This window comes from Gossypium arboreum, chromosome 9, assembly GCF_025698485.1.
Source record: "Gossypium arboreum isolate Shixiya-1 chromosome 9, ASM2569848v2, whole genome shotgun sequence".
Classification (NCBI taxonomy): domain Eukaryota; kingdom Viridiplantae; phylum Streptophyta; class Magnoliopsida; order Malvales; family Malvaceae; genus Gossypium; species Gossypium arboreum.
The window spans coordinates 1161903-1173192 of record NC_069078.1 but is presented as its reverse complement, the minus strand read 5'-3'; the positions used below and the strand labels follow the sequence as shown (position 1 = coordinate 1173192).

General features: G+C 34.4%; 1 protein-coding gene across 2 annotated transcripts; it reads right to left on the bottom strand.

Annotated features, from left to right (window-relative positions):
* Positions 1–1549: 1549 nt before the first annotated feature.
* On the bottom strand, positions 1550–9618 carry LOC108454585 (uncharacterized). 2 transcript variants are annotated; one of them, XM_053019487.1, is made up of 4 exons: positions 9209–9618; positions 8353–9076; positions 4870–5197; positions 1550–4776 (listed from the first exon to the last, which is right to left on the bottom strand). In XM_053019487.1, the coding sequence occupies exons 1-4, from the start codon at positions 9238–9240 to the stop codon at positions 2183–2185; spliced, it is 3678 nt and encodes a 1225-aa protein (XP_052875447.1). In that variant the 5' UTR covers positions 9241–9618; the 3' UTR covers positions 1550–2182. The 2 variants fall into 2 exon arrangements, with proteins under 2 accessions (XP_052875447.1, XP_017608578.1); XM_017753089.2 differs by having other exon boundaries at positions 1550–5197.
* Positions 9619–11290: the final 1672 nt, after the last annotated feature.

Below are 11290 nucleotides of genomic sequence, written 5' to 3'. Positions count from 1 at the left end.
GACTAAATAATTGGGCATCCTTTTGCGGTTTTCAACATATAAATTTTTGAAGTCAAAATTCATCATGTTTTCGAGGGCTTAAAGGATCATGTCCTATCGTGCTGGATGTGATGCTATATTCCTCTTAGGCAAGAGAATTTTGATGACTAACTTGAGTTACTCAAATGTTATAAAAAAGGAATCACATTTCAAAAGCATTTTTTAAAGCTTAGACATAAGGACAGTACTTAATCGATTTAGTACCAATTTTGGACGTAACGAGGGTGCTAATCCTTCCTCACACGTAATCGACTCCCGAACCTTTTTTTCTCAAAATTTCATAGACCAAAATTATTGTTTTAGTAAACCAAAATGTTTTATTAAAACAACCCAAATTTCTAGGTGATCCGATCACACCTAAACAAGAAAAGATTGGTGGTGACTCTATTTTCGCTTTCCGAAAAGTCGATCCATTATTTTTAAATCGAAATAAAAAAATAGTTTCGACACCCTGTTGAATATAAAGATAAGCGTTGCAATTTAGTGACAAACCTTAAGATTTAATGCAAGTTAAGAGATCAGGAGGATTTAAAATTAATAATCGTACATCTAACTAATTTAGCATTTTGTTTCATAATCATTAATAGACCAATTGACTATTATCGAATCAATTTAGCATTTTGTTTCATAATCATTAACGGATCAATTGACCACTATTGAAATTTTTTGGTGAGTGTTAATTGAGAGTTTAGTAATTAACATTAGAGTTGTACAATAATTTCAATCTCTTAATTTAATTAGATGATACTTTACTTTGTAGTTTTAGAATATTCAAATTGGCAAAGTATTTAACAAAAAAAAATATAGAGAAAAAATCAAAATCCATATAAGAACAATACCAAAAAGGAAAAAAAAAAATCAATTTTAAGCGTCAAAAGCCAACGGATGCCTCCATTTCATGGAAGAATGATACACGAAGATTCCTTTTAGCCTAGATTACAAAAACTTTTCCATAAAATATCGAAAATATTTAAACATATAATATCGAATTTAATCCTTAATGTTTATATCTTTTATAAATTTAATTATTTTTTAAGTTAAATTTTATCTTTTATTTTAAAAAAAATTAAATCATTTTTTAATGAAAATATTAATTAAAAATTAATTTTGACGATATTGACATGACAACTCACGTAGCAATCTACATGTACTTTATATTGATATGATATTATTTGTCTTATATGCCAACAAAAATTTGAATAATACAAAATATTTAAAATTTGCCAAAAGTTCAACATTCAAAAGAAAAGTTTATAAAAGTTCAAAAAATAACACGAAGCACATATGAATTGTTATGTGAGCTATAATGCTTTAAATTTTAATATTTTAGTCAGTATTTTTTTTAAAATAACAACGATTCAACTCTTTTTGAAAAATTGAGGGTCAATATAACATTTTTATAAGTTGAAAGAGAAAATTAACTCAAAAGAATGAGAGCCAAATTGATAAAAGTTATAAACATTAAGGACTAAATATGACATTATGTCAAAAATAAAATATAAATAGAGAATTCTGTTTGAAAAATAAACACTTTAATTGCTTTAATTATTCAATTAGATTACATTCATCCCAACAATGCAATGATTTACCTCCAGCTAATCTTCCATCTAGTGGCTATCATCACTTAACAATATTTTTTAACTAAATAATGCAATTTTACATTAGTGAGAACTGAGATAATGCAAGATGCTTCATCAAATACTACTACAATTTCAAGAAGAAAATGATCAGTGACAGCATAAATCCACTTTTACAACATTGTATCATAAATTCAAACTACAAAAACCTTAAACTAATAATATAAATTAAAAAAAAAACCCTTTTTTTTACTTGGATAAGTGGACCTGGAGCTTAATCCATGATGTATTGGATTGTAATACAGGTGATTTTCTTTTGGTTTTTGCTCTTTTATGTCCATCATATTTATATATAATCTCACTGGTTTGAGATGGCAGCAAATGCATGAAAGCTAAGCTTCATTCTTTTCAGGATTCCATAGAACTTGCAAAGTAAAGAGCAGTGAGATACAGTCATGTATCCAACTGGGCTAGTAGACAGTCCTGTACAATCACGTGCATAATTTGTAAAACTGGGTGACGAAAACTGGAACAGAAAATTACCTGCACGAGGATATGACTTACTCCTAAAACCTGTAAATCTTTGTTGATTTCTTAAGAGTCTCCAACACTTTGCCACACTCGGTCACAGATGCAAAAGGGATAGTCGAATGGATCAACCTCGAGTTATCCTGATCGACCTTTTGGCTGGGTTTCAGGATGTGCTTCACCCCAGGACTCAATTTAATAGGACCTAATCTTGTCACACCATATGCATCAACTTTGGAAAAATCGATTCCAGCTGAAAGTCCAAACCCATCGTATTGAGACTCATTTAGAATCCATCCTCCAACGCTTTCTTCATTCCTTTCAGGTTCAAGTTCTAGTGTCCCCATGTTACATTGAATGTCATTGAAGTTTTCTATTGTCAACTGAGTTTCAGCTCTTGAATCATCTCGAATTCCAAGATTAGGCAACTTAATGGGCTTCATTAGATAATTTTCTTTAACTGCAGGTCTCTTCCTTGAATTCTGGCAAATATCTGGATCCCGAGTGCTCACAAATTTTGACTTCATTCTATCTTTAAACTCGATTCCGTTCCTCTGGCTCAGGGTAACAGATGTTGGTTTGATTACCGGGAGGGATGGGATGAGTGGGGAGTGAGCTAAAGATGGTTGCCCAACGGAACTTTCCATGTGTGAGTAAGGGATCATTGGATTGTGGTCATAAGAAACTACAGGAAAATGAGGAACCATGCGGTTGATAAGAAAACTAGTTCGAGCGGTATGCGGATGACATATACCACCCACATCAGGAAACAGTTGAGAAGGTGTACTAGGTGCCTGCACTTGTTGTGTTGCTTGTAACAACCATGGGATCAAGCTCTTTGAGGAATCCCGACACCAAGATGGTTGGACATGTTCAACATTATCTGGGTGCAAAAAGGGAAAGTTGAAAGATGATTTTCCAGCATTCAGTAGATTCGAGTTGCTTTCAAGTTCAACAGAATTCCCATTTATATTCTGAGAGTTTCTCTGCGAAGCAGATACTGCAGGTAGTAGAGAGCTAACTCTTAAAGTTTCGGTTCTTGATATAAAAGGCTCCTGGAAGTCACCTCCATTGTCAAAAATAGCATGGGAAGTGTGTGGATGAGCAAAATGGCATGAGCTTGGTTTAGGATCTCGAGCAATTGCAATGCTGCTGCTATTTTGGAATTCTGGATTTGCTTGCCAGTTAATGCCTGGCTGAAAGAAATTAGATTCATGAGGTTTGATGAGTACATTTCTAGGAAAGGCCTGATTTCTCGCTATTTCAAATTGTCGAACAGATGTTTCTTTACACTTTCCTGGTGCTCGATCCAGAAGCCATTCTTGTTGAAAATGTTTATCGACACATGAATTTTGGAGGCCAATACTTTTAGGAGCATCTGCTAATCCTTGTCTCTCATTGCTACTTTGACAAATTGTAACATCTTTTCCCATCAGCCTCATTGTTGGAGTAGGGCTATTCAGGAGCATCTTCTCAGCATTTTCCATTGCATGACTTATGTCTTTTTCCTTTCGGTTCCAAAACTGGTCATATTGTCCACATCCAGTGAAAGAGTTGTTTATCAGATTTATGTCTGAATCCATCAAACAGTCAGAGCAGTTGCATCTCCTATCAGATTTTGTACAGTAGCCATATTTTCTATGACCATGTAATTCTGAAGCCCCTAATCTAGCTGATGAATGTAAAGTGGCATTCTCTTTCATGTGATTCTGTGCAGGAAACAAACTTAACTGATTATTTGGAAGTCCACTACCAATACAATGCTTCCCTTTCATGATTGAATGATCATCAGTGCTCCTTGGAAAGACAAGATTGTTAACGTTATTGGAAGAACCTGGTCCTGGACCCAGTTTCTTTAGCCGGTCAAATCCTCCTTTTGAATTTGAATTGGTCTGCACTAGTTCACCTAGTGAATTAAGAGGCAAACCGAAAAAATCCTCATCCCGGCACTTCTCTCTTATGGCAACATTCTTCTGTTTGCAATCTGGAAAGGGACATAGCCTCCCCCTCAGTTCATTAGGAGCCAGGCAATATAGTGGTTGATGAGACAAAGCATGACCTGAAACATTTCCTGATGCAAATTGTGATGTAAACGGGGCAATTTCACTCACATTTTTACTCAAAGCAAAAGCGGATGATGACGGATGCAAAGACACCCTCGGATTAGCCTTAGAACTTATAGCAACTTCCGGGTTGTGATCTCCAAAATAATCAACAAACTGGGAACTGGAATTCAAAGTTGTTGACACACCCCCACATACTTCCGAGCTGACAAAAGGATTCTGAATCTCTTTTACAGCAGATAAGAGTCTAGGAGCAACAGTCAAGGGACGGCTACAAAATGTAGTTTGATTACCTTGATTAGACATATGCAAATTACCAGAATCTATTACGACATGACCTGGAGGCAAAGATCGATCTGAAAATTGATTTGCTTTTTCTTGTGACAAGATACATGGTCCGAGAAATTTTGGTATATCAACATTGTAATGAATATCAGGCAACAGTTGCTTCCCTTTCATGGCTTGCACCGCAATCCCATTTCCTGTGCTAAAAGAAACATCCTCATCATCACTTGTGTTTATCTCTCTAGCTGGAAATCCTTTATCAGTGTCATTCTGGTGGCCTTTCTCTGACAGCTCAAATGAATCCAAATCAGCATGGCAAATGTTTTTCTCTAGTGTAGCAACATGTTTCTCATGCGGAACAAGCATGTCATCCTTACCTGAGAAACTGACATGCTTGAGTGAATGTTGAATGCCACAGGTGCTCGCTTGAGTCGTGGCCCTCAAATTGCACCTTGCTGAATTTTGTCCAGAGCTACAGTTACCAGGGTTCTTGAGAATACCACGAACAGACGAACTTGGCTTTTCACGCTCTACAATTAGTTTGGATGCTTGAACAACCTTGCTTTTCTTCTTCGCAGACATGCATTTGAGACTTGGTTTCTCTTCAAGAACAGAAATGGCATTTGAGCCCCTATTGCACAATGTATTATTCAGTTTTCTATTGAAATTGACAGGAGTTTGTGGCTTCAGCTTGCTACCATTTTCCTGAGACACAAAAAACAGAAATATCATGATGTCAAGTTTTTCAGAAATTCAAGTTATTACAACTATTTTTTAATTCAATTGTGAAATTAAAGAAACTCTTGTGCCAAAAAGAAAATGTCCACACAGGAAATATTGAAGAATCATTGTACATAAAGGAATCTTCCTCTGCCTTTACTTGAGTGTGTAACTAAAGGAGCTCATTGGATCGTAAGAACAATTTAGAGATTCTTAAACTCCCAGCACAGCACTAGCATAAACCTTTGCATATGACCAAAATGAACACTTCTGAATGCAACAAAACGCATCTAAAACTTGGGACATTGAGAAAAGGTAGGTAACTATATGTGAAACTAAAATTACTAGATAGCTAAAATGATCAGAAAAATATTGAATTGGTTTTAGAAAGTGTCAAGATTTCATAAAGGTCCAAGAACTCAACTGTTCCAGTAGCCTGTGCCCTAAAGTCTAAAGGTGTAAAGAATATTTGTTTTCAATTTAATCTACCAATATTGGACAGGTAGCTGGTAGTGACCAGATAGCTCTGTTACAGTCATTTCAATTTGTCAATATGTTTGATTTGGGACAGCAGAAGGAATAACTGTTGCTGCCGTTGTAAAGACTGGACAATCATCTAATGAAGATGCGGAATACTAATACAAAATTATTATAAAGAATGTGAAAAAACGAAATGAATTCAGAACCGAGTAATTAGTTTAACACCAGCATTCTTTTTCCTCCCTTTCAACTAATATAGAATGGGGCACACAGTTGTGTCTGAGAAAGGTGACTTGCATGCAGGTTCAAGCCTCTAAGACTGTAGTGAAGCATGCATATCCTCAGTAGTCGAGTACATTATCGAGGGTAACATAATGCATTCATTAAAAGAATACCCTTTGCTAGAACTTTGTATCATAGACCAACATTGCTAAAATGCTTTCTTTAAAATGCTAGCCTCTAACAAAAAAACAAAGTTATGATACATGAATGTTCCAAGAACTAAATATCAGATAATTTTGTAAGCAAGGACATTCCTTTTTCAGAAGGATGTGGACTCGTTTAGAGGGCATGTTTGCTGCCTAGATAAAAGCATCCCAAATGGAAACTCATAACCAACATAGGTTGTTGCTCATCATCACATAGATTTAAAATAATTTAAGGTTAAAAGCTTGTTATAACTAGAAAATGCAACGACATATAGTTGAATAAATCAAAAAACAGCACAGCAAAATTGATATCAAGTGATATCATATGCTTATTAAACCAGCTTGATGAGTAAATAGATATTGAGAAAGAGCAAAAGGAAGTTTTTTATCCATTCCATAACACTTGTGCTAGAAGGAAACATAATTAGTGAAGTAGCATCATATGCTGCAGATCGTTTTATAATTGAAAGAACATTCTTATTTGTTGTACTATTTACATTTTAACAGTATGTTTCACAAAGACACAAACCTTACAGATCAAGACTGCAAAACATCATAAACTGGCATAATGCAAGTGTATCCCCATCATAATTTTAACATCTCGCCCTTTTCCGACAGATGATCTTTCGTTTGGGTTTGGGAAGTGTAACAGTATAAATGAAATATCATTATTTCCTCTTACCGGAATTACTTTCAATAACCAGTACGTAACTTATAAAACAAGACTGCTCTCATAGCTATCATCACCACCATCATCATCTATAGTGAACAAGTTTCCTGCCAATATTTTCATCTCAAATGCATCTTCTATAGCCATGTTCCTACACTTCCGATCAACACTTTCTCGTCAAGCCAAATGGAAATGGCTTAAGGTCATGCTCATACCAATACTTCAAAAGCATTTGCCTGATAGTTGAATATTCACCAACTAGGAATGAACAATGTGCAAAAGTCCATGCATGAGGGAATAAGGATCACTTCATCCACACACTATCAATAAAGCCACAATCTGTGCCAGTTAATCAAGCCTTTCTGCCATTAACACCAAGATGGGTTCCTCAAAACTACAAGAGTCTCATAAAATATTAACACCTGCAATTTCATTTTGAAGATGGCTAAGCAGCTAATGAGATAATCCCAGAACATAAGAAGCTACAAACACTAAATCTAGCATAAAAATTTAGGACGTTTCAACCATTCACCAAATCAAAAAGAAATATGGTTCACTCAAAATAACAACCAACTAGATCTGCATTTGGCATCACCCGTCTACCCGCCAACAAGCGCAAAGACAGATTGCATAAACAAAGAATTACAATACCTAGCCCACATTTCTCTCGTAAGATAGTCCTTGAGATGACACCAAATGTATGTCATTTACTGCAATAAGATCATGACAGCTCCACGTTATCGTCAATCCTACCTTACAGCTTAAACAGTTTACCTGAAAAAAATATTATTGAAGCCCTTCCAAAGCATCCATAATCTACAAGTCTCAATAATGAGCAACTCCAAGTCCAACAATAGGTTGAAAGACTAGCCATTAGATCAAAAACAAGACTGGCCCCAACAGCTAAATGATTATCTTTGTTAGAAAAAAGAAAGGAAAAAAAATTATTGCAACAGTAGTTAAAAGAAAACAACAACATCAGTAATCTAGGATAGATATGCTAAATCAAGGACAAGAAACGTTTAGCCAATGGAAAACTTCTTTGCCTCAACCCGTACTGTACAGCTGGAGCACCACACCTCACCTAAGCTCTCTTAACCAGCTCAAACCTTCCCAAACATGAAAACCCCATCCCCTCCTTTTTACCTTTTCCCTCTCTTTATGCTGCTGATGAACCTTATTGCACACAACAAGTACAATTGCAAGGTAACTGCTCAGTGATCTCAGTCCTCAAATTGAAGACAGTTTTTAACCAGCTTTATCAGCAGTAATTTTATTAATAACAAGAAAGGAAAAGAGAGAAACACAAAAGAAATCACATATGAAGAACATAGATTTATACTAGATATTACATTTAGTAGCTCAAATTGCAATTCATCAAGATGAAGCACAAAATAAATGACTATTTATCATGATCTGAACAATGATGAATTATAACCCTCATGATAAAAATGAAAAAATATTGCTGCAACATCTTAAAACTACATAGATAATAAAATCAAACAACTCAAAATTATAATAAAGCACATAATAAGCAATATTTTATGATGTAAATTACAAACCTTGTTAGCAATCAGCTCATCTTGCTTGTTATTCTTATGTTTTTTCAACTTCCTCCTTCTGTTCATAAACTTATTCACTATTTCCACTTTCTTCTTCGTTTTCTTCTTCTTCTTCTTCTTCTTTTTCTTCATCTTCTTCTTTGGCTTCTCAATCTTGCAATTCAACTCCTCTAAACTGCCATTTTCATCTTCATCCAACAAATTTTCGTCATCAAGAGCATCAACCTTGTGGATCTGAGGAGCCACAGCAAAAATCTCAGTGATGGACCGTTTCTTGGGTGTTCTTGATTTTGTAACCTTAATTGACATCCTCATTTGGCGCCTCTCTTTTCTAGATGCTTGAGCAAGGCAACTATCAACATGAGCATTCAAGGCATTCACTGTTGAAGCAGCAAATGCCCCACAAACCGGACATTCCAACATGTCTGGCCTTTCATCGGATTTCTCCCCAACATGAAGATTTAGTTGCAAGAAATCACTTTGGTTGCTGCTGCTTTGTATATTAGCTAATTCAGTTGATTTAAGACGATCAAGCTCTTCAGACCACCAGCGAAATTTGGTGACTGTGATCGGAGGAAGAAAAGATTCCATGGTTTGTTTACTTATCTTCCTGTTACCATCATCATCATCATCATCGTCTGAAGAAGAAGAAGAAGAAGAAGCAGCTCCACTGAAGGGCCAACATTTCACCACGTCGATGCTTCTCATTTTGGAAGCATACTCTCTATACAAAACAGCAGATCAACAAAGTCAAACAACAACAACAACAACACAAGAAGTAAAAGAAAAAATCTTTCTAATATCCATAAAAACAAACATGAAGAGTTCACAAAACCAAAAAACGGAAACAACTCACCGGATGGAAAAACCTTCAAAAACAACCGCCATGTTACGTACCCCAGAGAGAAATCAGTATAAAAAACTCATCTCTTTGACCAGAAACAAGAAAAAGGAAGAAAACAAGCAAAGTTTGGGACTTTGAGTACCAAAAATTAGACTAAAAGAAAGTAAATAAAGAAGTCGCAGACTGAGGTAGAGTGAGAGAAAGAGAAAGTGAAAGATCAGAAACTGTATGATGAGAGAAGTAAGGCTTGTTGTATATATGTAATCTCTCTCTAACTATATGGTGAAGGGTGAGGTTATAGAAAGAGAAAGGCTTTACATTTGTTTCCCGCTCGAAGAGAGAGAGAGAGAAAGAAAGAAAGAGCTTTCCATTTCATGCTTTGCTTTGATAGCTCTCCCCTTTCCCCTAATTTATGACTGATAGCGACGTATGAGACCGCAAACGAACGCCAAAGTGTTCCAGAGAATAACAATTTTACCTTTCTTTATTCGCTTCCTTTTTTTCTCTTTTTCTATTATTATTTCTTTTTCAACCTTTGTCTTTGGTCTTTTTCTTCTCTATTACATACAACACACAATTTGGTAAACTACATGTAACCTTATTAAATTATTATTAAATTTCATTAAATTTTTAAAAGTTATAAAATATTATTAAATTATTTAAATATTTTTTAGTCAATAAACTATTAAAATTTCATAGAACAATTTATACAGTTCATCAATACCTATAAAAGAAAGTACCAAATTGATTTATTATGCCCAAGAACACGCTCCTCTCTTTTATGGATGAAGTGGGATTGTTTTTTCTATTGCCAGAGAGTACTACATTTGTTGGTTAGTTTCTTGCTAAAATATCCAGAAGAAAATATTTCATTTAATTATTTGTAATATTTTACATTACCCAAAAATGTCCCCAAGTAATTTTCTTGACGAATTGCCATTTGGTCCATGCATGCATAGTAGATAGCAAAGATAGAAGGAAGTGAAAGTTGTGAAGTAACCTACATGTATTTACGATGATATCACATATCGTACCCATACATTCCAAGTGACGTAATTCTCGCATTATGTATTGTACACTACTTATTGTTTATGTTAAAGATTATATATTGATAAAACAATTATCTTAATTTATATAATATCATATTATCGTCTTATAAGATCATGTTGTTATCTTCAATACGAGACAATAAAATAATTCATCTCCCAATAAAATGCTTCCATGTTTCACCTTAGCCTTTCTTATAAAAACCCATTGGCGAACAACATGACATTCATTAGAATTTCTCTTCTTGCAAAATGTAAATATAACAACACCGTAGAAAACAGGCAAGTCTGGCAAATCCATAGGCCATAGGAGTATTATATGTAATTATATGACACATGATACGATTTTTGTTTACAAGCTAAAGGAAATAAAGATCAAACAAAAATCAAACTCATACTATACCATATAGACAGACACATAAAATACTGATCTACAAATCCAAATAAGCATTAAAATCCTTGTTTCAAATGAAGCCATGTGTCTAAGCTTTCGTTGCGACATGTATATGTTAAAACCGTTATTACACCACTGCATATACTTCAATCTAATCCCTTTGATATGTGTTGACTGGAGGAGGAATTCGAGGAGCATGCCGAGAAAGTTAATACCAGTTAGTGTATATATATATATATATATATATATATATATTAACTCATTTAATCATATTCTTTTTGTCACTATATAATGAAGGGATTCATGGTGTTTTTTCTTTCTTTTTTTCTTTTTTTTGTCTATACAAAAGCCGTCCTGGAATGTTAGACATGAAAGGTATGTTCTTTCAAGTAAAGTATTGTGTCTTCGAGACTTGGAGAAAGAAAACAATTTTAATGAGAGCTTTATCTCTTGTTCAGGGGTTTGAATCGGGTTCGACTTTAAATTTAATCGGAGATTTCAATGTAATTATTAAATAGTAGAGGGTTTTGGAATATATGAACTATAATTATGTTTTGAATTTGGGTTATTTAGAATAATTTATTTTAATAATCATTATTTATTTTACCTTATCTTTTCAGTTACATTTGAATTTAAACATATATCTCATCACTA

Coding starts and splice junctions, on each gene's coding strand:
- LOC108454585 (XM_017753089.2), bottom strand. CDS start 9,240: ATGGCGGTTGTTTTTGAAGGTTTTTCCATCCG. Junction 9,077..9,208: donor TTTGAAGGTTTTTCCATCCG/GTGAGTTGTTTC, acceptor TGTTTTGTATAG/AGAGTATGCTTCCAAAATGA. Junction 5,198..8,352: donor ATGAGCTGATTGCTAACAAG/GTTTGTAATTTA, acceptor TTTGTGTCTCAG/GAAAATGGTAGCAAGCTGAA.